The following is a 24,617-nucleotide window of genomic DNA, read 5'->3' as shown; positions in this document are numbered from 1 at the left end:
AATGGAGATGCCCAGAAAGCCCGTTGTCAACTTTGCATGGGATCTTACCGTGGTCGGTTCAGCAGAATTGTGGGTCGGTGGGCCGGTGGGTCGTGCACGTGCCTCACGCTTGCTGAACTTCAAATAGGGGACTTCGGGTCAGCAAGAGTGGGGAACCTCTGGGATGGAAGTTGAAACCCAGCCTTCCCCTCTTGCAACCGGGAGATGAGGGGGATGAAGAAAGGTCGGGTTTGTATGACAGTCATTGACGTATCTTCAGCGCTTCCGTTCCGGTGCTTTGCCATCCTTGGTTCCAAGTTCCCCGTCCAAATACATCTGATGCCACAGGCAATCCAAGCCAGAACACTCATACTCCACAGTATATGCAGCTAGGGATAAACACCGTCCGTAAGGTTATTTACCGTAATTGTGTACCGTACAGTACATGCCTTCTCCAGCGTGGAGAACCTTAGAAACACACACTCTTCGGCGGATGCTCCTCGAGGTTGGTGCATCTGAGAGAACAGAATATCTTGCCAAAGGGATTCTACTGCACTCTGTACGGTATGCAAATGGGAATTTAGAGACCTAAGACCGGGATCCGACGCGCCAAGGGGACTGGACCGGATGGGCACACGAATATGGTTGCGCCAGATGACGTCCGTGGAGGCTGCCGTGGAGCTGCTGCGTCACACAAAACCACTTCGTGAAGAAACCAGATCGAGGTTGTGACGTTGGCGCAACTCCCAGAACAAACGCCAAAAAAGAGGGCAGACCGTCAACCTGGAAATATTTTGCAAGGGCTTGTTTTTTCTGCATGCCCAGAAACGACCTTGATCCGAGTCTTCGTTTCATAACCATCCCCAGTCGGGATTTGTTTGTTTGATCTTTGGACGACGGCGCATCCCCTGCATTTCTTGGTTTCCTTGATTATAACCAAGTGCAATCCGGGGGTGGCCAAGCTCATTTTAACCGACCCAACGACTTCCATTCCATTCCACCCTCTTCATAATAGCGGCCTGTGGCCGAACCGCCATCAACAGACAGGACGCGATTGTGCTGATATTTAGAGGGAAAGCTGTCAATCGCCACCCGGCGTTCACTGTCGGCGCGACCTTGTGCAGCGGTTCCCAGCCTGGCGCTGAACCCGAGTCACCACACGTCGCATCATGGACGGCGCGACTGGCACACTGAAGGAACCAAGGCCTTCGAAAGCTTCTAAGCCCGCTCCCGGCATCAATGGCGCAATTAAATCACCACTGAATGGCCACGCGGTCGGGCGCAAGAAGAACATGGCTGAGATTAGCGGCCCGGGGATACTCTCCCGTACCGTTAGTATCGTCGCCAGGTAAGCGAACCATTTCTCGATTGAGTTCGGTATTGTAGCGATGCTTTGGAATCGCTAACCGGCGCTATCACAGACTATTGACCTGGTATTCCATCCTGACAATCCTCCTCCGATGCCCTGCTACACTCGACGCCTGCGACGAGACCTCACCGCGCATCTGCAAACCGTATTTCAAGCTCAAACACGCCGTCGCACCGCACCTCGAGCCTTACTACGACACCTACGCGGCACCGTATATTGATCTAGTACGGCCGTACTACAACACTGTCGACCGCGTAATCGTCACGCCAAGTTGGAGCTATGCCAAGCAGCACGGCGCCCCGCGGCTGCACCAGGCGCAGGCTTTTGGCATCGCGCACTGGGAGAAGAGTGTTCAACCCCAAATCACCAAAGCCCAGGAACTCGCAAAAGCCCGGTACGCGCAGAGTCTGGCGCCGCATATTAACCGCGTTTCGGCCGCCGTTGCCCCATTCTACGACATAGCGCGGACGAACACCCTCCAGACGTACCACGAGCTACTGTTGCCTACGTACCAATACATTCAACCACACGTACGGGAGGGTTATCGGGTAACATCGGCTGTTATCAGCAACACCGTGGTGCCATCGTTCATCTGGGGTTGGAACAAGACGTACGTGTTTCTTGACGCAACTGTGTGGCCCCAGTTCAGGGCCATGTACATGGAGAACGTCGAACCCCAGCTCGTTAAGATTGGCAAGCGGTTGGGTCGGTACAGCAGTGGCAAGAAGTCGGTTCCAAAGCCGCTGGCGGACACATCGCCAAGGTTGGTTCACATCCACTCTCTAACAACACCGTGCGGCTCATCTGACCAAGTTGTAGTTCTTCAACCAAGAGCACTTCCTCATTTACCAAGCCTGCGCTGTCAGCTCCCACGACCTCACCGACCCTCAGCCCGTCGTCGGCGCCTTCATCTGCTACTGTCGCCCACACCGAAGGCGTTCGTACTGCTGCTGACTCTGCCCGGACGAGGTCGACAATAGAGCCTATCCCGCCCCCGGAGGTTGACGAAAGACTCGAGAGCGCAGACCCGGTGCGCCGTACGGCACGCGAGATCGTCGCGGCTGATCTTAAAGATTGGCAAGAAAGATACGCCAAGGCCGCTGACGAGGGCGCAGCGGAGATCGATGACCGCGTCCAGGAGATCGCAAAGAAGATGCTTCGACGCAATGCGAGAATCACAGGCAAATCTCTTCTTGAAAAGCTGCAAGCAGCCGCCGTGTCGGAACTAGTTGCACTTCGCCGCGTCATTCTGGACGTCGTTGGAGATGTAAACAAGGGGAGCACGACTCCCGAACAAGGCCAGGAACAGCTCATCAGGGCCATCCGGCAGGCAGGTATGGCGGTAAAGGCCAAGGCACAGGATGTGCGTACATGGCGCGAGAACTACGAGGCGGAGATGCAAGCCGCCATAACCAAAGCTGCAGAAACCCATTTCACGATCCTCGAGAACATTCGGGACCTGGCTCTCCAGAAGATCGGCATGAAGTGGGCTTGGATGGACGGTGTCACGTATAAGGATTGGGCGAAGTACCATCTTCTCAAAAGCCGTTTCGATGAGTGGAAGGGCGACCTCGAGAACCACATCGTAACTCATCCGAGCCTCGAGGCTGCCCAAATCGAAGCCGCCAACATTGAAGACGAAGCGATGAAGGTTGCTGCGTCGACCGCAAAAGAGCTCGGACGTCTCAAGCAAGTAGCCAACTGGAAGCTTATCGCAGGCGATGATACCCCCGAGTTCGATAGCACCTTGATGCAACAGGCCGCGGAGGCTGTTGAGGCTGCTCAACTCGCCGCGGAAACAGCTGAAAGGTCTGCCAGCGGAGTCCCAGATGCCGTCACCGCACAGACCGACGAGGGCATTAGCCAGGGCGCCGAGGACATCGAGGACGGTACGCACAGTTTCGCAGGTCCAGGTGACGCGACTCAGGATCTGCCTAGCGCGCTCGCCGAGTCGGAAACTACGTCTTCTCAGACTTCCCTTCCACCCATTAATCAGGGAGCTGAAAAGACCGACTCTTCAAACGTCGAGACCACCTCTTCTGCTTCTGAAGAACTCTCTAGCGTCGTCGAACGCACTTCAGATGCAACCCCTGATCACGAGAGCATGGCGCCGGAATTCAACGAGTCCAGTGCCGATGAGGATCTTGTTACGCCTAAAGTCGCCTCTACTGTCATATTTGGGGAACCAGCGATTGTCAGCAATGCCACTGAAGTGGTGGAAGATGTGCCAGGAGCTGCTCAACTTCCCCATTTGCAAGGCGCGGAACTGGACGAAAGAGACTCCGTTGAGAGTGTTACCACGGAGCCGACAGTAGCGGATGCTACATCTTCCGTGAAGCCAGCATTTCTCGGCGCAGCCGCCCAGTCCGTCCCCAGTCGCAGGCCGATACTTGACGACGACACATTCGACGATGTATCGAGTGCCATGGAGTCGATGCGCGACGATCTCAAGTCGGCTTATTCAGTAGCCATGTCCCGTGCAAATGACCAGTACTCACAGGCCTTGTCCATCGTATCTGCCCAAATCCGAGGAACCCCGAAGCCTGCACACGAACAGATGCTTGCCTCAGTGACATCAGCGTATAGCAAGGCAATGGCGTCGGCAAGCTCTCGACTCGACGATGCGCTCAGGGCTGCATCGAGCCAATTGCAAGGCACTACAACCACAAGGAGCATCTTGCCGACCACGCTGCCAATTCCCGATGTCCCGGATGTGGGCTGGTCTCGCGTCGAGTCGATTGCAGCTGAGCGCCTTCAGCAAGGTGTCGCGTGGGCTGAGGAACAGTATGAGAGCGCCAAGATCGCCGTCGGTTTGGCCACTCCGACTCCATCGACCCCGGCGGAACATGTCAGTAAGCTACTCGACAACGCAAGGCACAACTACTATGCTGGGCTGGGCGTGGCGCATGCTAGGTATTCCGAGTTCCTCGCAGCGGCTAGCTCGGCTTTTAGCTCCATGACGGCTAGTCCCACGCCAACAGACCTTGCGGGTTCTGCGTCGTCCGTCGCCTCTGTGGCTAGCGGATCGGCTGCTTCTGTGGCTTCAGTCGTCAGTGAGGGCGCTTCGTCAGTTATGTCTGCTGCCAGTGCTAGTGCATCGCGTGCTGCGTCCGTTGCGGGTGAGAACATCTCAGCGGCTGCGGCTGCGGGCTATGATGCGGCCTCAGCTGCTGGAGATCGGGTTGGAGACGGCTGGGAAGCCGTGATTACAAAGATCAGTATTCAAGTTTACGGTGCGCCGACACCCACACCGTGGTATTCGAGCATCTACAGCGCCGCAACGGACTATGCCTCGTCAGCCACTTCAGCCGCTGGTGATGGCGCGGCATCAGCCAGTAGCGCGGCTAACCTCTATGCCGTAGCAGGATCTCAAGAAGTTGCCAGGCAATACTCGGCCGCCAGCAGCATTATCTCAGAACTCGTGGTCGGGAGAGAACCAGCCTTCTCGGAGAGTGTGTTCTCCCGGCTAAGCGCAGCGTACGAGACAGGTGCCTCCTCTGCGTCGAGGTTTGCTGGCGCCGCCCAAGCAACAGCTGCCTCTGCCGTAAATCAGGCTGGTGAGGTTGTCAACAGCGTCGGCAGCAAAGTTGCCAGCGCCGCAAGCGAAGCCACCGAAGCTGTGAATGACAAGGTATCTCACGCGAGGGATGAGCTGTGAGACTCGTGGGACAAGGGCGTGATGGGGGATGCCAGAGTCAAACGGAAAACTAGCTTAGGATTCATGAGAGGGATGCGAGATGATGATCCACGATGACGAGCATTGTTGCTGCCCACTGTTTTATCAGATCAAGCGAAGCTGGGTGGGGGTTCGTTTTGAGGACAGGAGGGTTCATTCCGGGGAAATTACGGCAAAGGCTTTCTAGGAGAGAGCTCAGGGGGATGACAGGTCGCAAAGGATTGTGTTAGAAAGGTCGAGTCTCTCATTTGTTGTATCACTAGTATATACCCTCTCTCTTACTTTAGGGGCTTTTGGTAGGCCGTTTGTTTCGTTCCAGGGTTTCTTCCACAATCGATGCGTATCAACCAATCTCAGGCGCCAGTGCAGCTCGTCATCTAGTTATCCACCCCCTGCACCCACTGATCATGTGTGGTAAACAATGTATAGCAAGTTCCTTTCCAACGCAATGCCTTGCGATAACGTCTATCAATCGTACCGGGCTCTCCGGTTAAAGATTGTAAGGCTGACGACCGGAGTTTGGTATCAGGCGCAACGGTATCCCTGGATGCCTAATTATTCCATGTTACGCAAAACTGTCTTCCTGAAGTGACATCTTAACGCAGAAATTGATCAATATTTGGGAGGAATGGAATAAGAATGAGTTGCCCGTAATTAGCAGGTTGATAACCTAAATACTTATACTTTGAAAGCGTGTTACTACTCTCCGCTGTTGGTACTAAAGACAATGCTGGTATTCCTAAGTACGCGGACATAACGCCCAAGGGTCTCAAACAATACCCCATCTCCTTATTTCCATCGGTACTCCTTGCTCCGACATGTGCAGTTCCTTGATATCCTTCACAAGCTCTACGTCGACAGCTTCATCACAGGAATCGTCATCAGCATCATCTCCTGACCCACCGGCGTCTCCCGCTTGCCGGCTTTGATGGTCCGAGCCCATGTGGCTTAACTGGGATCGGCGGCTTGGCCGACGTTTGTTAAATGTAGAAACCGGGTTGGGCACCTCTTCATCTTCCTCATCGCCCTCTCCAGGCTCTGGTACCTGAGCCGAGTATTTGCTCGACTGCGTCAATGTCCGCCCCAGCTTGTGCGAGTAGCGGGAAAATATGACTTTGCCCCCGGGCAAGCGAATCTCGTTTGCCTCCAGGGTCTCGGCAATGTCGAGGAGCAGCACATCCATGGGGCAGATGTATGCCACCCGCTTACGTTCGCTCCAAGCGAGGATGTGGCCGCACACCTGGCCCTGATCCCGATCCACCACCCAAGCTCCACTATCGCCTGGGATGCCCATGGGCAATGATCGGTGCGACTCGGTGCCGATGTTGTGACCTTGAGGGCGTGTGCCCGACACTTGATAAATCTGGCTTGGCGAGGTGCGTCCGTAAATCTTGACTGATGCTACGGCCGGCAGAATTAGGCCGCTTTGCAGCCCGCTCGTCCGTGCCATGCATTGCACTTGGAGGCCAGGGAGACTCGAAGATGGTACGACTGAAGTGGGGTGAATCGTCGCTCCGCTGGTGGAGGGCCACTGCTCGTTGGCCGCGGGCGCATAGTCGAGATGGGGGATGAGGTTACCGCCGGGAAGCCGTTCTTCACTGAACTCAAATAGAGCCCAGTCAATCTCATGCAAGAGTCCGTTCTCCATGCGCCGCCGAAGCCCGCTTGATGCATATATCTCGCCAAGGCTGTATGTGTCAAGGTGGTCTTCATCTTCGGTCTCGGATGACGGATAAAACCCCTCCGGGACGTCGTCCAACGCGGGTTGTGTCACTATATACCCCTCTCCACACCCCGGCTCCACGCCAGGAATGTCCCCGGGCTCGGCGTATTGATCCTCTTCCTCTTCCTCTTCATCAGAGTACTCGCTCGTGATGGCGGATTCGGAATAAGTATCCGAATCCGAATCCGAAAACTCGCAAGCGTAGTCTTCCGTACCGCTGCTATCGGGATCCGACTCGCTGTTCTGGTACTGCTCAGCATACCATGCAGCGAGATCCGGCATGCTTTGGGGTCCAGCCATGCTCCTGGGAGCGCCTTCTTTTCCCGCCGCATCTCTGCTTTGTTGGTCCTGATCCGGGTCATCGAGCATGTGATGGACCGTCATCCCATACTGCTTATCATCTACCATGATGAGCCCGCCTAGGCTGACCGGCGGCAGGTGGCGGTCGCGAATCCATGCCCCGATGCTGGCCCCATTATGCGGCCGTTCCTGATAGTCAGGATTAGCGGCCACCAGATCGCCATGGCCATCATCCCGAGACTTGGCCTTGCTCCGCCTCGTAGGATCCTTTCGCGACCGAAGGACCTGACCTCGGCACACCTTCAGTCCCACACCGCCAGTTCCGTCGAACAGAGACCCTAACTTCTTCTTCAGGATGGCTCTGACCTTGCTCACAGATGTGCAGACTACTAGGACCGTGGGCCTTGTTCTCTGGGGCGACTCTCCGATCGACTCAAGCGAGATCTCGACCGATTCCGGATTCTTCCGATAGAAGGGCCTCAGGGCGCTGTTAATCTGGGGCATGAAAACAGTGTTCCACTGCTCGATGACCTCTGGGGGCAGGGGGATGTGAGGGTAGAGCCGCATCTTCGCTGGCGGCTTTTGGGTGGCATCCTCGGTAGTAGTGGGAGCTGCGAGTTGAGTGTGAGCGCGGGAACATGGTAGGTTACAGTGGTTGGGATGTATTCACCTTGAGTTTCAGCCTGGGCCTCTGGCTGGCGCGCAACAGGCGACACAAGGCTGCTCGGTTGCTCCGGCTTGCCCTCAGCCGGGGTTCCAATACGAGGCTTTTCGGACTTGGCGTCCTTCGAAGGCCCGGCAAGTGATGACGTGCTGAGCCGTGCAGGTTCAGGTCGGGGCTCGCCAAGATCGTCACCAAGACGCTCTTCCAGATTGCTCACTCCATCCAGGATACAGCAAGCTTCCAGGTAACGGCTTGCCCTGAACTGGACGCGGGATACAATCTGTTCCGTCGTGTGGAAGCCACTCATTTCCTGGTCCACAGCGTTCCAGCAGGTTTGGACCGCTTTCATGTAGAGCGTACCGCAGCGTATCGCGAGCTGCTCCAGAACGGTTTGGGGCAGCGTCGGAGATTCCATGTTGGGAACCAGATTCTCGAGTTTCGTCCAAAGACCAACGGACAAGAGAACCATGGCCAGTGAGTAGAGGTCAAAAGTCTTGGAGTCTGCATTGTTGGCAAGCGGCGATTCGGCGCTGTTCCTGGGATCGAGAGGATGTCTGTAAAGCGAGTAGGGTCTAGGGATGTCCTGCGATTGTGGATCGGAGAACAAGTCAAATGAGGAGATTAGGGGCCTCCTGATGTCGACCTCGCCTTGCGTAATACCGCTAACTTCGGGATCGGTTCCCACGGCATTGCAGAAGGAGACGTTCTCACCGACGAGATTCCCGTGAGTGATACCCCGAGCGTGCATATCAAAGACGGTATTAGCGAGGTTCGCCGCCAGCCGAAACTTGGCTTCAAGTTTGGGCTCGAAGTCCGGACGTGCTAGGAGGTCGGCGAGGGAGCACAAGTTGTAGAGTGGGTTCTGGGTGAGGTGTTCGAAGGTGACAGGGTTAAATGTCCGCGGAAATTGGTAGACGAGACCAAATCTGGAGTTTTCCATGTCCTCAAAGTATCCAAGCAAACGGGGCAAGCCTGTCCACGACCCTGGAGATCGTTGTGGCTCTGACTGGAGGCCAGCTGAGAGCTTTTCGAAACGGGCCATCGGTGGCGAGATGCCCGTCATGGAGTATATTGAGTCGAACGAGGCATACTCGAGAAGAAGCGGCGCATGAGGCTGCCTCCCGCCAGCGCCCTGGGTGAGCTCAGCGTAGGCTTGTTTACTCATGAAGACGATCTCCCGTGAACGCTCCTTCTCGGCTAGCTCCGTCATAGGCTCAGCCTGCATGGAGCGCAGGTTGGTTAGCGACTTGGGATCAATCTGCTGAGGCGTCTGGATCCTCGATGATTCGAACGGGCGGAAGTCTTCTGGGGCAGCTGTTGGCCTGGAGAGCCTCTCCCGAAGTGCAGCCGGTGCCTGCGCATATGACGATCTCGTCCTCGAGAGGTCATAGAGCGTGTCTATCGAGGTGGTTAAGTCGCGAACCAGGTCCTCGAACCTGTTCTTGTCCCAGACGACCATCTGAATCTTCTCGCCCTTCTTTGGAGGGTTCTCGGGCTCAACTCTCTCTCCCGCTAGGCGGCGGGAGCTGTGCCAAAGCGGTTCGGCCTCGGCCAAGATATCCTTGATGGTGGACATGATGCTGCCGACAACCTCGCTAAGACCAGCTTTGGAAAGTGAGGAATCAATGAGGACCTCGGCCGACTGATTGGGGTCCGACCATTCTAAACCCCACGTGACTAGACGGTCTTTCTGGATGCGGAGTTTACGGTGAAGCACCTTGATCTCCGGATCGGCTTCGGCATGGTGAGGTGGTTCTTTGACAAAGTCGGACGACCTTTTTGTGTCGTTGTAGAGCCGGCTTAGCCGGCGCTGGAAGGCCGGCAGCTGAACGCCGCCCATGGGAATAAAGGAATCCATGGCGATGAGACGAGCGGCGATGCCAAGCTAAGACGGGGTTCTCTGGCGGCCTGTTTGGCTGCGCCGGTGGAACGGTTGTGATGCAGTTCCGAAGTTCAGACGCGCTCTGCGGATAATGGTCGATCAGAGCATGGCTTAAGGTCAAGGACGGCAAAGAGTCCCTTAGTCCGGGTGAGCAAAAGCTGCCCGAGATCTGGCCAGTGCCGAGTCGATTTTCCAACTCGATGCTCTATGACTGGTGGGGTAGGGGATGCTCTCCGGTCGTATATGCGTCCAGGGCGACTGATAATATGCCAATTGGGGGCCTGAGTGATAAGACAGGTTCAAGCGCATCAAGCTACTCAAAGGACTCGAGAGGCAAAGCGGGCAGAAAATGAAGGGGAGAAAGTCGCGACTACTGCACCAAGAAAGGGCGGAACAGCCGTCAGTTGTGGCGACGCCTGGGGTGACGGGATGCTAGGGAGGCCATCGCAGCTTCCGGCTCCAACATGATTTGATTTCGTTTATTTCGGTGCCTACTGCAGGCGCGACAAATTCCGAATCCGATCGCAGCGGGTTGAGCGGCACCACCCCACATTGGCTGTCGGCGAGCTGCGGGGTTGGTGCAAACGCTGCTGCCTGCTTCACACAACCAATTCCAAAACAAGAAGTTCATGGGTCATACACGTGACAGCGCAGCATTAAGCTACGCCTCCAGATGAAAGTGGGCGTCGGATCGAAGGTTGTGTGGATCCTCCGACCTACACCAGGTACCTAAAGCACCCGGCCCGGTCCGATCGCAAGCACGGAGAAACCCACCCAATATCATCCCTTCATTCATTCATGGGTACCTCAAACTCCTTTCTTTTGCAGCTTCTGGGTGCCGGTTCTCGGCAATGGAATCCTGCGGCTAAACCAGGGCTCAGGAAGTTTGTGCCCTAACTCTGAGCTGTTGACTGAGATGCACCATGTCCATCTTGTTTTGATGGGCCTGGACGGAAGCCGATGGTGGACCTAAACCGCAAGTGAGGTTGTCATGCACCAAGCAGATTAACCACTTTTGCTAGTGAGCGTTTGGACTAATTGGGTCGCTCAGGTCTGGGCCGGTAGCATAGGTAAGGTTCTTTCGGCTCAAAGTTTCCGCAGGCCAAGGGTATTAACCGCCAAGCATAGGTAGATTCATCAGTGGATTGGGCAGAATGCTGCTGCCATAGCGCAAACGCTCAGATCCGTGCCAATGACCCTATTTTATATGTTTGTTATCTCTGCTCCCTCTTAGCTTGAATTGATAGAGTATGCGGAAAATGTATTAAAGCAGCAGGACTGAAGATTAAAGATGAGAGAGGGAGAGTTATCGGAGTAAAGCAAGTGTCTTCCTTGATGTCATTGCAATCCCATACTCGGGAGAAGGCGGTCAAACTGGGCACAATCCCAGCATGCCAAAGAATCCTTCTGCCGTAACCCCAGTGGTATAGTTTATCCAGAAAACTCCCCAGTACCTCAGATCACGGCGGAGCTGTAGCCAGAACCAGCTATGAGAACAACTCATACCCAGATGTGGCGGTTCTCTTTGAGATCTCGGGGAGAGAATTAGTCTTTCCAAGCCGGGAAGGCAGTGTAAGACAAAGATTTTGGGCTTCCTGGCAAACCTTGGCCTTAACACGCCAAAACTCTCCCTTCAATGGAATCATTCGTTGTTGCCTTCCGATGAAATACTCGAATTGCTGTGGAACAAGATAATGAATATTGACAAAACGGCGAGGACAGCCCTTCAGACCCGCTGTCCTGAATTCCGAGTGATTCGAGGCTCGCTGTTGCCGCTTCGCTCGGTGTTGACATAGAGTAAGGCCCTTGTGAAATTGACCGCCTGCTCGAGTTCGCCGAAGTGCCATGACCCGGACGGAGGGAATTGTCTGCTTCGTGCTCTCGACTCCTGCTCCAATTCTAAGTCTTACTCCCACCTCCTGGCAATCTCTGCCGGAGCTTATTTGAAGTGTTTGGGTTTCCGCTGAGGCAAAGGGGATGTAAGTTGTCCTCTGTTGCCTGTCTGGTTTGATCGTCTTGTCCTCCTTGAGCAGAAACACAGTCCAAAATCTAGCTGCTTTACAATGTTTGAGTCGTTACCACACCTGCGGGTCGACTTGGCTACTATGAGCTTCCTGCTCAGTCTAACTGACCTTGCTATCATCTGTGATCGGCAACACGAGAGTCATGGTCTACATCTCAACACCAACCCCAACCGTCTCCCCTTCCGGGAGCTAAATGCCGTGATATCGCTGGAAGAAGCGGGCGATAGCATAAGCTGCCTCGGCCAAAGCGAAATCCACTTGCCATCCCGTTATCTAAATTCAAAATCGTGAAGATATTGTGACCTAATCCCTAGGCAAATGCGTGGCCCGCCGCTGAAGGGTAGACAGCCATAATTCTGGCGGACCTGATCCTTGAAGAAGGAAGAACATCATCCTACCTTTTGGGACGGAACATTTCAGCGTCGAGTCCGTAACAGATTGGGACGACAATGCAGCGTGTAAACGCTATATGCAACCGCGCTCCCAACTGGTATTAGGATGGGATATTTTCAGTCCGGCCCCCCGCCGGTTGGGAGAACCGTCGTCTTTGCAGCAACGCGAGTCTTGAGAGGGACCGAGGGATACAGCTGAAGCACTAACCGTCCTTAGCAGCGGTAAGTATCAAGGCAGCCTGGCGATTAATGTGCGAGGCGGCCTACCTTCGTTAATGACATTCCGAAGGTACTTCAGTTTCCGCAAATCATCCCTTGTCAAGGGCTCCCCATCCCCTAGGGCTGAAATCTTGGCACGCACCTTTTCCATGGACTTCGAGTGTCTTAGAGCATGTAGTTAGTATCAGTGAGTGGACAATGGGGGCTCAAACGGGGCCATATGATCCACGGAGTGTATAAAACAAGTCAAGCCGTCGTGTAACGTCCGGTGGCCAAGATGTTGACAATGCGGCCCCTTAAGGCGGTCCTATCCAGGAACGACTTGGCCGCCGTCCTCAAGAAGACGTACCTCCCAGCATCTGTCTCATCATCCTCGGAAGGAGTGCCTCCTCGGAGATTTTTATCGATCAACCTGTCTGCAAATGTGTCAACCTGGCAACAAGCCTTGCGGAAACTGCGCCCTTCAGTGAGCCAGTAGAGATCGAACAACCGAAGCGCTGGATGATGTAACTCTGGACCAAGCTAAAGCCCCAGCAAAACTTCTGTTCCAGGGAGCCGGGCGAGGACTTGAAACTGCAGATGGATACTCCGAAGAGAAATGCAGTCGTTATATCCAAAATAAATCGAAGAAGAGATGCTGCAGACCGATTATCCCCCCTCCCCCCCCCCCAAGATTGCGGCAAACTGTTTAATAGGTCGTCCATCGGCTCTTCGAAAAGCTTGAGATCTTCATACTGTTGATGGACGAGTTGAAGTCTCAGTCAAAGTCGGGAACGCTTCTGTTTCACGCCTCGCCTTCCTGGGTAAATATGCCATCGTCGAACATTGGGAAGGTGAGGGCACACCGTGGGCCGAAGCTCCAGTCCGGCCACAATGCTCAGTGCCTGCTCGCTCACTCACAGCTCGTCTCAGCATCCTCACTTCCAAACCTGGTTGACAGAATTTCCTCGAGATTTGGGCTAACCGACTGTGCCGTATGTCGGTGTAAGAAGGAAGACCTGCTTCAAAGTATACCCGGTCTGCCGGAAGTGGAAAATGAAAAGCTCCATCAGTTGTGATTCCGCAAAGGTATGGAAGATCTGCTCAAAGAGATCTACTCCAATGGACGGCTGATTTCGAGCAGAGGCGGGTCGCAGCGGCCGGGTTCCTTGGCGATGGCGTCGAGCACCTGCTCGTGATAGCCGCTTCTTATTTAAAACGAATACTTACTTACTTTTTGCTTCTTTCTTTACCTCCCTAATAGCAGTTCAGTATCATCCCGAGGAGGAGCAGGACAGTGAGAACCACAATTGCAGGACGCTGAATATCGCTCCTGATGAGGAAGGGAGCTAAGGTCGGTGGGTGAAGCAAGAGGATGTCAAATACAAACATACGCGTCTCCAGATGCATCAATCATAGTAGACTACCTTGCGCATGGATGCTCGTTTTCTAGAATGCGCCGCAACAGGTAGAAGGCCCAGTCTTACTGAGGCCTTCGCGTCGGCATTTTCCGTTACAAGTTTGTTACGCGCCGGGCGAGGCGACGATGTTGGACCCCACCCCGGAAAGGGCGGGCGGCCCTACTACCCCTATCTAAACTTCGTGCCAGGCGACGTACCTTGCTTGGTGAGTCAAAGTGTAGGGCACCCGTTTGTCATAAGGACAGGGATTATTGTTCTTTGTCAAATCCCCTCATCCTTATCAGGGGCCAGACCACATGGGGCGAATCGATGGCTTGGCTAAATACGCGGTTTCCAGTTTTCTTCGACGATTGGCTATAGCAACAACTTTTAAGAACGAACCACCAACAAAAGGCTTCCCATTCCTCCCTGTTTCTAATTTTTGTGACGCTTCCATGTCGCCTCTCGTGACGCAATTGCTCAACCACACTCTTGAATTCCATGATGATGTCCCGTAAACCTGATTTCGAAGAACGCTCGCAAGGAATTCCGCCATCAGTGCCAACAGCTACGGACTAGTCGTCTATAAATCCGATCTTGTCTGCCATGAAAGACCCAGGCCAGCAACACGTTTGTCACCAAACTCGAGCGACTAGAGAACAGCTGAAAATTTCTGCGTTTCAATTTCTCCTAACTCTCAAGATGAAGATCACGTTTGCCACCACCGTGGTAGTAATCACCGGCATTGCCGCCGCCTTTCCAGCATCAGTTGGCGAGCGTCAGTCGTACGTTCCCTGCAGTGGCCTCTACGGGACGGCCCAATGCTGCGCTACAGATGTCCTTGGTGTTGCCGACCTTGACTGCGGTGGTCGTAAGTGATGAACATAGGCCCATGTCATGTTAGGATCAATATTGAATCTCATTCCCGTAGCACCAACGACTCCTACTAGCGCAGATAACTTTAGCGAGGTCTGTGCAGCTATTGGGCAGCGTGCCCGCTGTTGCGTCCTCCCGATTGCAAGTTGGCCCCGAGGTTCACTCCCTGTTCGTTGAAATAGATTAAGTTACTAACTAGCGGCAGCTTGGACAAAGCATCCTTTGCAACACTCCAGCGGGCGTTGTTGACTAGTCCGTCGTCTGGAGCCTTGCACAAGACCTGAAGGAGTACTGGGACATTAGCATTAGCTTGGATGCATAGTGCACGACAACGTAATATAGTACGGACAGGAAGTGGGAAGCACTATTTGCAGGTACCTTAATCAGCGCACAGTCTTTACCAGTTCAACTTTACAATACCGCAATGGAATTACCCGGTAGACAAGACCTAATCTGATCTATGTTATGATCGTTCACAAGTAGAATTATCTTTGCCGTGTTTACGTTGCTTTTGTAAGCAGAGGTACAGGTCGGTGAAGTGGCTTGGAATTACTGATTATGGCTGTCGCATGGATTAAACAACCGTGACTGCGGCAAATACCGGTGCTGCTATGTATACATTTATCATTCGGCAAATAGAAATGCCATGCTCGGTCCGCCCACGGTTAGGCAGTCCAAAGGTTCACTGAACGGGGACCTTTGCCGGGGCGCCTTGTCTTGTTGGTCAAGGCCTCGACAACACCATCGTACGCAGGATGGGTGGTGAAGTTCTCGAACCACAAAAGAGCCGCACCTTCGCCTTCAAAGACATAGGGAACCCAGCTAAACGGATCATAGAAGTCCCAAATCGTCACGCCAATGCAACCCTTGACCTGCACACAAGCTCCGACAACCTTAGAGCATGTTAGCGCACGCTTGTGGAATAGCAAAATCATGACGAGACTTACATTTTTATAGGCCTCTCTCTGTTGAGCTAGGTTGGTAGGTGTGGCTGGTGTCCTGAGCCGAATATCGAGTTCAGTCAGAGCAACCTCAACACCGAGGTCGGCAAACCCCTTGATGGCGTCGATGTGTTCGTCGAGTGTGGGGTGGTCCTCAGCAATCAAGTGCGCTTGTAAACCCATGCCATCGATTTTGATGCCTGCCTTCCGCAGCATCTTGACAATCCTCTTGGCGCCTTCCACCTTGAGTCCGGGGCTCTCAAGGTTGTAATCGTTGTAGTACAGCTTGGCAAAGGGATCGACCTTTGCAGCGGTCTTGAAAGCGAGCTTGATGTATTCCTCGCCAAGCACCTGATAGAAGACGGATTCACGATAGGTGCCGTCTTCGTTCAGCGCCTCGTTGACCACGTCCCAGGCATAGCATTGGCCTCTCCAGTGACGGACCACCTTGGTGACGTGGTCTACGATGACGGAACGGAGCTCGTCGGGGGTCCAAGTTGTATTCTCCACCCACGGGGCGAGCTGGCTGTGCCAGACAAGGGCGTGGCATCTGAGGTACATGCCGGCCTTTCTCCCCTTGGATGTGACGATGTCGCCCTCGGTGAAGTTGAACACGCCTTGTTCCGGCTCGGTGAATAGCCACTACACGCATGGATAATGTCAGCATAGGACGGTACGATGGTGGGGTACGGGACTTTGCCACACTAACCTTCTGGCCGTTGGTGGGAGTGGTCTGACCGAACTCACCCGACTCCCACATGATGTGGTCGTACGTTGGATACGCAGCCTCTAGCCCGGCACGCTCGCGCTGGCCGGGGGAGTCGGTGGCAGCTCCAAAATACTTCAGTCCTGCCCGCTTGGCATAGTGGTCGAGACCTTTCTTGTGTGGAGAGTGATCTGTTGGTGGGCAGTGGTCCTTGCCAGCCAGGGCAAGCGGCGAAGCGGCCAAGAAGAGGAGCGAAGAAGCCCAAGGGAGATGCATCTTGACGACTCGAGTTTAGTAAGCCCCCTCAGTGGAAAGAGACGAGTGCATGATGTGCCTCGAATAGTTCGGGCAGGAAGCTCTCCTTTTAAGGGCACCCGGCTCTCGACATGGGCTTGCGGTCCGCATCTCCACCTGAAGGGAACTGTAGCGTTCTCTATGCGGCCCAGACCATAGCGGGATACAACTCCGTGTCCAGTTTCCGGGATTCGTGGTTCCCTTGCCGAGGTGCGTGCCGTGCAGAGGTTGGACCGTTGGGGCCTCAAGTGCTTGCTTTACCTAATGGAGCACCTCGGAGCCGGGCCGTGGACCAGGCTCGTGGAGCATGGTCTGAGCTTCTGGACCCACCCGTTGGCCTGTGATAGGGAAAGGAAATCTCGGCTGTCAGGTACGCGGGAGCTAATGGTGTTGCTATTCAGCCGAATATCAGTAGCGGCAGACAGACGCGCCGCCAAGCATCCCCCAAAGGCCTACCTTATCCGTCATCAGCTTTGGCGGTGCTTCTTGGCTTCCAGCCGTTGCGCAGCGACCACAGACCGGTTAAAACAATGGGGTGGTTGTTTGTATTTTGCCGGGTGGACTGCACATCTTGGCGAACCCGGGCGTGCAACTTGCCAATGTGCCGCGATGCTCGCACTTGGTAGCGCAAACGGAATTTAGGATGGGCTCAACCTGAGTTGTAAAATCAACAAGTATAGACTACTCGAGGCCCGTGTAAACGCCAATAACCCGCTCCGTGCTGAAATCCTCATTCCCTACCTTCATGCCGGTGTTGCTGGGTGCAGGCGGGAGTTGGAGATATACGTTGGGTGTTGTCTATCACCGGACCCATTTGGTGCCAATGCTTGGCAAGTGAGGGGAATGCGGGGTTGGATTGTCATGTTGGGGAAATCCACAACTGCAAGAACTAATGTACCGCCTCGGGTTCTTCAAGCTGCATTGCCGGGTTGGGGATTCGTAATTCTTTAACTCCATTTACGTAGGCTTCGGATAGATATTAATTAAGTAATTGGTAGCTGAGGTGACAAACAATCCGGGCAAATGCGTTTGGCCTGAACCATTGAAGCGCTAATAACGTTACTACACGTTCAAGCAATGACATCACCGACTGGAGACACGCAATGATGTCATTCCGACCGTTGAGCAGTCGGGTACTTGAATCTCGGACGTCATTTGATTTGTATGCCAATGAGTACCTTGGTAAACAGCACTTGCAAATCCGTTGCTTTTGTTCCTTATATACCTTAAAAAGCTGAGCTTGACTTCTGGTTGTACTGTACTGTACCATTTTGAGCATCCCGTTCCTGCCGACCACAACCCACATTTCAACACTCAGCGCAATCCAGGCCCAGGCCCAATCAGCAATCAACCTTTACTTCCAGATTCCATCTACAATGTTGCCAAGTCGGTTCGCAACACGAGTAGCTCCCGGCGCCTCCCGCGGTACCCGGCTCCTCCGTTACCCCCGCTCAACGCAGCGTTGTTTCCAGTCAACAACGACAACAACGGGCGGGGCGAATTCATCACATTTCATGTCGGGCGTTGCGGGTGGAATGGCTGGCGCGTCGCTTCTTTATGGGATCTATATCATGACGCCGTCTGGGAAGATGGCCCGGAAACTCAACGCGGCGGCGAGAGAGACGGACAAACGATATCAGCAAGTGGCCGCCACGATAAAGGACAAAACACCGAATACGGACGAGGCCGTTGACAAGATCAAGCAAGTCTGCTACTCGTATGTAGCCTGGGTCCCCGGTGGGCGTCAATATGTTGACGCGGCTTTCAATGACTTTGCCGCCATCCGGGAGAACCACAGCGAGGAGGTGGACAAGATCGTGGATGAGACGTATCGGGAGTTCCAGGACATTGCGCGTGCTGGCCTCAGCATCGAAGCGGCATCCAAGGCATATGACGCCTTGACGGATTTGGCCAAGAAACTCGCCAGCCTTAGCGGGAGCGCCGCCGATCAAATCCTTGAGCGCCACCCGCAGCTGAAGGAGAAAGTTGGCGGGCCGATCAACCAGCTTAAGCAGATGGGTGCGCAGTACGGGCCCGAGGCGAGGAAACTGGTCGATGATACGTGGAAACAAATAAATGATGTCATGGCTAGCGGCTTTTCCAGCGAGAGCGCAGACAAGGTGCGGAGGCTGGTTGATGATCGGACGCAGCAGCTCCGCCGTATTGGCGATGACCTGTGGGAGAAGGGTCTGGAGCAGGCAAAACCTTATTTGGACAAGAGTCCTGAGGTCAAGGAACTTGTCATGGGAAACCAGGACATTCTCAAGGAAGGGAACGTGGCCGCTTTGTTCAAGCAAGTCCGGAGATTGGGGGAGGTTGGTGACACTGGCAAGCTCGAAGACTACGTCAAGCAAGCGGTCGACAAGGCGAAGTCGGCCGGGAGGCGCGGCTCGCCGGCGACTGTGGGAGGTGGAAACAGTAGTATTTCGGTATTGGGCCAGTTTCTAGGCGCATCTTCGAATGATACGGGCCGCAAGCTTCAAGAGAACATCGACCTGCTGGCCGAGGTGGTGGATAAGCACTCGGCCGAAGGCAAAGAGCTGTTGGAGGAAACCAAGAACGACTTGCGAAAGGTGTTGCAGGAAAAGGCCAACAAGGCACGGAAAATCGTCGAAAATGCGCAGGAGTCGCAATGAGACTCAGGGACAATATGATAGAAAGCCTCTTGGGATCGCAATATCTCAAATAATTAATACCTAGACCTCCGGTTTGCTCCGATGATATGCCCCTCCATCGGCTTCTGGCGGGCTCATGGATTGAGGCGGTGTACCCCACTCAACTCCCCGCATTTCACAAAGGCAGCAGCCCGCGTTGCCAAGCACCTGTCTTGTAGACATCATGACGACAAGCTGAAGCCAGAATCCGTATGTTCTTTGAGCCTGCCCTCCAGACCTTCGGCTTCCTTCAGGACGCGTCAAGCGATCGATCTCGAGCCATCCAGCCATTATCGGGTCGATGTCTGATCGAAACGGCCACACAAGCCGCACTCTGAAGAAAATTACCTCTGCAGCATCTTCGTTTAGACAAACTTGGATGAGGCCCAAGGAATTGATGTCAGGCTGCTATCAACAACCCACCCCGCAATTCTTGACAGCCTGAGCCACTCGCACCGGAGTACCTTTTCGCTCAGGGCAAAGATGGATCAGAGATACATCGTGATCGACTCACCTGACCTCCTCACCGTCGACAACACAGATTCTTACCTGACTGCAGCCCTAGAGGATATCGTTGCCAATTATCCTCCACGGAACAGGTACCCCCACGAAATATTACAGGGATTGTGGAGCGGGCCAACCGGCATAGCGTACCTTTTGCTACAGGTCTCTTCCCACAGGCCTGACCTGGTCATTGCCGGCCAGCCGGCGGAACAATGGGCCCGACGGTACATCATGGCTCCTGGTTCCCGTGGCCACAATCTCCGCCTTGGTTCTCACGGCTGTGGTGTGAGCGACGAGAAATTGGCCTATGAAGCAGTGCGCTCCGCTGTGTCGAAGGACTTGGGCCATGTGCGCCAGTTCGTCTCGTCGGTATCCCAAGTTCTGGCCGTCGAGGAGTATCCTGACGAAAATCTCTATGGGCGTGCAGGGACGCTATACCTACTGCGTATGGTTCGTCATTGGGTTCCCGGTAGCAATGGCCTCGTGGATCCGGCCATCGCCGAGATCTCCAATACCATTTTGAACCGTGGTCCGCATTGGAAGTGGCATGGCCGGCGTTACCTGGGCGCTGTGCACGGCGATATCGGTATCGTAACCCAGCTCATTCTCACATCGCCGTCGTTAGCCCCTCGGCTGCAGCCCGTACTTGAGAAGCTATTGGGCATGCAACTACCCGACGGCAACTGGCCCAGTTCCGAGGAGAGTGGGGGGAGCGGGAAAGGCTTGGTTCAATTCTGTCACGGTGCCCCAGGGTTTGTCATTTCGTTGTCAGCCTTGCGATCTTACTTTCCAGACTTGCACGATCGGATCGACCATGGGATCAGGAGGGGCAGAGAATGCATATGGATCCAGGGGCTTCTGAAAAAGGAGCCGAATCTGTGTCATGGAATATTTGGAAATGCACTGTACGTCTCCATACCCTGATGCTCGAAGCCCTGTTGGTAAATTCTAGTACTAATGGGGAACCAGAGCGCTGCATCACGGACCGGAGCGTGAACACTTTCTTGCCGTAGCTACTCCGGAGAACGTAGCTCGCATGAAAAGTTCAGACCCAACCGGATCAGTGTTTGAACGGGCTGACTATGGGCGCTCTTATTCGACGCTGACTAGCTATGCCCCTTGTGCTGCATGGACCTGGTTGGTTTATCAGACAAAGGAACCCAAGATCCTTGGATATAATGACGTTTAAGTGATGTTCTAGACATTGCTAGCTTAGGTGTCTGATTCCTGTTATATAGTGGGTCTGGTATGTGCATTGCTGCGCATACAGTACCTTAATCATACTTTGCCTTTGGTATGGGCATGGAACATGTCGAGTGCATTCTGTTTCATCAGATTTTGTTGTTTAGTTAGCCTAACCTCATTCTGATCATCTATGTCTTCGCCCTAATAAGCGCTACTATTGTTAGCGTTTTTCTCGTTACGTTAGTCAATCTCCTATTTCAGAGGTGTATAGTAAGGTTAGATACGTCTGTTACCAATAGGAATAGCGAGTTTCCAAAAACTATCCCCGGGGATCTGGGGCGCTCTGATCAGAGGGCGGGGTTTACGAGGATAAAGCCCTGGATGCTGGGTCTTATGGAGGACCTATTTTCGTTAAATCCCTTTAGGCTAGTGATATTTAGACAGGATATCACATTTTATACCATTTTCCATACCCGTGACCCACTCAATTCAAGCACTGTTCCCGCGTGTAAGGTAATTGTCATCTGATAAGAGGAAACTCTATCTGCATTTATTCTTTTGACCTTGTTTGGGCTATAGGAACTAACCGTTTATTCGGAAGCCTAGAGCCCAATGGTTGCAGGAATTTCGTCTCTTCGACATAGCTTATATCCTCCCTTTTAGTAGCAGAGTCATCCGCATTCGGGGTGTGATAAGACTGATAAGCACTTCCTGTCCTTACTTCTGGCGGAACCTACACAAGGCAACCGTAGATATGTGTATAGTGCTGGTGTGTTGCTGCGCCACGCGCGTAAAGAACTAGGCTGAATGGATAAATTTACTACATAGGGGCCTTTGACAGTCTTATAAACGTACACACTATATACTCCCCATTCTGCCTTTTTCTTGACCATGAAAATGCCATACATACGGCTTCAAGATAACGTTGTAACTCTCATTTGGCTTGTGAGGCGTCTATGTTGTCCGCGGCATGGGATGTCAGGTGAAGCGGATGAACGGGCTCCCATCATTTTTCTGCAGCATGATTGTCTTTCGAATGAATCTGTATATTAATCCTCTGATTCCTAGTCAGGATTTGCGCATGCGTGCTATCCTTCGGTTATCCGGTAACCCATCGTGGTTGAGGAAGGACTCTTCTCTCGCGACAGCAGTGGTGCCTGATCATCACCGGCAAATCAACTACGTCCATATCTTTGATTTTTCCCTCACGCATCAATTGAGATGGTACCAGCGCCCGAACCTGTGGCTCCTGCAAAAATGCAACCTCCGCTCCCACCACGGCGAGCAACAACTCCTTTCACCCCTCCATACACGCCCACGTCGAGCACATCCAACATATCATCGTGTCCGAGGGGTCTGAAAATACCTCCTCTTTACCAACATTGTGACTATCCGGAAATGAGGCCCCTGCTACCACAACGACCGGCCCGAGCCCCCCTCCCACACCTCCCATCACTCCGCAAGCCTCCCAGCCACACTTTCATCACGGAGCCATATCAGATAGATCAGATTCTAGTTGCCAAGACCTTTAGAATCTTAATCCAGCGCCAGGGTCGGGCTCTAAACCACGTTCCTTTTCGGGCTTATTCACGTCTGCGTCCTCAAAGCCGAATGAGCTCTGCGCCGCATGCTCAAAGATTGACTTTTCTCAATTTGCGGCAAATGTCCAGCAACATAGCCCGGTCAAACCAAACCTCCAACCCAACGTGCATCTCATCAACCTCAAACACTTGCTCGATAAGCGCAATAGCGTAATTTCTGCAGCCTGTTATTTCGCGCTCTCTGCGTTCCATCCATGACCCTCTTCGGGACGAAGAGATTCAAGAATCGATCCTGAATGAATCAGCGTTTGAGGAACTCCGTTCCAAGGATTTCCAAAACTTTGTTCCGTTCGAAGGGTGGGCGAAGAACAGGGAGAAATTCCTTATCAAGGCAGAGGCGAAGTGGCCATTTGGGCACACATACGATAATCTCGATGTAAAGCATATTCAAGTCGCCACACCCGATGAGAGAGAAGTGGACTTCGAGAAAAAAGAATGAAACGACCGGTTTGAAGCCACGGCGGTTAATCACGGAACGAGGGCAGGGCTGGCTGCGGGCAAGCATTTTGACAACGACGACAGGGCAAAAGCTTATGGCTGGGCGATGGATGTGCTCCCAGACATGGGGGTAATTAATGCGATGACCAAAAAGGGCACTCCCGCAGTGGTTCGAGCCGTGGTTTATGGTATTTCGCATGCCAACAAGTCAGGCGTGATTGAGGTGACGGTCTTCGGCTGTGCAAAAGCAAGGGGGAGAGAAATTAAAACGCTCAGCTACTTCCATGCTCGCGTTGTCTCACCGATTCCCTTGCCCTTGCCCAGGCGCCAGAGACATCTCAGATATGGCAGGATCGTTGACAAAATGAGGATTGATCTTAATCTCTGCTCCCGATGGGTTTAGCACTGCCGTTCCACGCATGGGACGCCGTGCAACTCTCCGAAATGGTTAAGAATGCTGGAAAAACTAGCCGGGATCCGGTTCAGACTTATCGATGTGGTTAACGAATCAATCGTAGAAAAATATTCGGAAAGCAACGAGTATGCGGCTCTCTCCTACGTCTGGGGCGATCCCTGTCATCGCCTCGGCGTTGTTGAGCTTAACAGAGACAATGTTCATCTGCTCTCCGCGCCTGGTGCACTGAGCGGGAGAAACATCGGACACACCGTCTCGGACGCCATGGATATTGTTCGAAGTATTGGTATGCAATATCTCTGGGCTGATCGGCTCTGTATTATGCAAGACTGTGATACGGATAAGGAGCAACAGATTGGGCAAATGGACCGCATTTACGGCGGGGCCGTCCTTACCATTGTCGCGGCGAACGGTGCACACCTAGACTGCCATATCGCAGGAGTGGCCACGAACGGTTCAATATCACAACTCGCCGGGCGTATCATCTCCGATCCTAAAGTTAATGTCCTTGTGCCCATGGTTCGTGGAGACTATCTCTACCCCTGGGCAGGCAGGGCCTGGACACTTCAGGAGAAGCTCCTTTCAAGGAGGCTGCTCATTTTCCACGATGATGTAGTCGACTTTCGCTGTCCCCATGGCACCATGCACGAAGATATGAGTCCTTGGACGCCGGTTCGCAATCACCTTCTGTGGGGTGGCTTTCTATGACAGACACGAAGTTATATTCCGAAATCAGAGGCCGGACATATGGTTGGAAAGAACCTCGCCTGTTGCGATCTTCCATTTTTGGGGAGTATGCATCGCTAATCGAGGAGTATACGCCTCGCCGCATGGCAAATCCAAATGATGCGGTAAAAGCGGTGATGGGGATGCTCAAACTTCTCATCACCAACCAGCAGCAACCAGCAAGGGAAAAACCATTGTTGCATGGGCTCCCCCAAGAGTTCTTCGAACAGGCCTTGCACTGGCAATGCGCAGCCGGTGAGCGGGTGAGACTTTGCCTGAGGGGGGGCAGGCGGTTTCCAACATGGTCATGGGCAGTTTGGGAGGCAGTCGAAGACACTGACATAGAGTCTGGACAAACGACTATCTTCCCCGCCGGGGTGCGATATGAGGCTGCATTCCGCATTCAGACCGATGGCCAAGGACGTCTTCAAAAGATCCTTCACAGAAGTCGCGACGTTCAGGCAGAAGAGCGGCTACATCCACTTCTGAGATGGTACATTGCTACTGGCTTCGATCCCACGCCAAGCACCAGACTTTGTGGCAGGCGGGGCCCTCCACCGCCATTACCTCCCCGAAAATGCCGATTCGTACCCTTGAATTCCAGTTCTTCAACCGATACACTGCCTGTGACGTTACTACGGCCCCTGAATGGAACCGGCATGGGCGTCGA

General features: G+C 53.7%; 5 protein-coding genes across 5 annotated transcripts; 3 read left to right on the top strand and 2 right to left on the bottom strand.

Annotated features, from left to right (window-relative positions):
- Positions 1-1,148: 1,148 nt before the first annotated feature.
- Positions 1,149-5,006, top strand: MFIFM68171_10044 (Transcription factor hoxa13; the record flags this gene model as incomplete). The annotated part of the gene is made up of 3 exons (XM_071065463.1): positions 1,149-1,327; positions 1,401-2,111; positions 2,168-5,006. The coding sequence occupies 3 exons, from the start codon at positions 1,149-1,151 to the stop codon at positions 5,004-5,006; spliced, it is 3,729 nt and encodes a 1,242-aa protein (XP_070921564.1).
- A 787-nt stretch (positions 5,007-5,793) lies between these two features.
- On the bottom strand, positions 5,794-9,569 carry MFIFM68171_10043 (HET-s/LopB domain protein; the record flags this gene model as incomplete). Its single annotated transcript, XM_071065462.1, has 2 exons — positions 5,794-7,658; positions 7,718-9,569. The coding sequence occupies 2 exons, from the start codon at positions 9,567-9,569 to the stop codon at positions 5,794-5,796; spliced, it is 3,717 nt and encodes a 1,238-aa protein (XP_070921563.1).
- Positions 9,570-15,148: 5,579 nt separating this feature from the next.
- Positions 15,149-16,406, bottom strand: MFIFM68171_10042 (Beta-xylanase; the record flags this gene model as incomplete). Its single annotated transcript, XM_071065461.1, has 3 exons — positions 15,149-15,376; positions 15,431-16,066; positions 16,134-16,406. The coding sequence occupies 3 exons, from the start codon at positions 16,404-16,406 to the stop codon at positions 15,149-15,151; spliced, it is 1,137 nt and encodes a 378-aa protein (XP_070921562.1).
- Positions 16,407-17,800: 1,394 nt separating this feature from the next.
- Positions 17,801-19,060, top strand: MFIFM68171_10041 (Apolipoprotein/apolipophorin; the record flags this gene model as incomplete). The annotated part of the gene is made up of 1 exon (XM_071065460.1): positions 17,801-19,060. One exon carries the CDS (start codon positions 17,801-17,803, stop codon positions 19,058-19,060), a length of 1,260 nt encoding a protein of 419 aa, XP_070921561.1.
- Positions 19,061-19,561: 501 nt separating this feature from the next.
- MFIFM68171_10040 (Abscisic acid ABA receptor) lies at positions 19,562-20,771 on the top strand (the record flags this gene model as incomplete). The annotated part of the gene is made up of 2 exons (XM_071065459.1): positions 19,562-20,487; positions 20,552-20,771. The coding sequence occupies 2 exons, from the start codon at positions 19,562-19,564 to the stop codon at positions 20,769-20,771; spliced, it is 1,146 nt and encodes a 381-aa protein (XP_070921560.1).
- Between the last annotated feature and the right edge of the window lie 3,846 nt (positions 20,772-24,617).

Source organism: Madurella fahalii (genome assembly GCF_045866475.1).
Source record: "Madurella fahalii IFM 68171 DNA, scaffold_6, whole genome shotgun sequence".
Lineage (NCBI taxonomy): Eukaryota > Fungi > Ascomycota > Sordariomycetes > Sordariales > Madurella > Madurella fahalii.
This window is presented reverse-complemented; position numbering and strand designations above follow the sequence as displayed.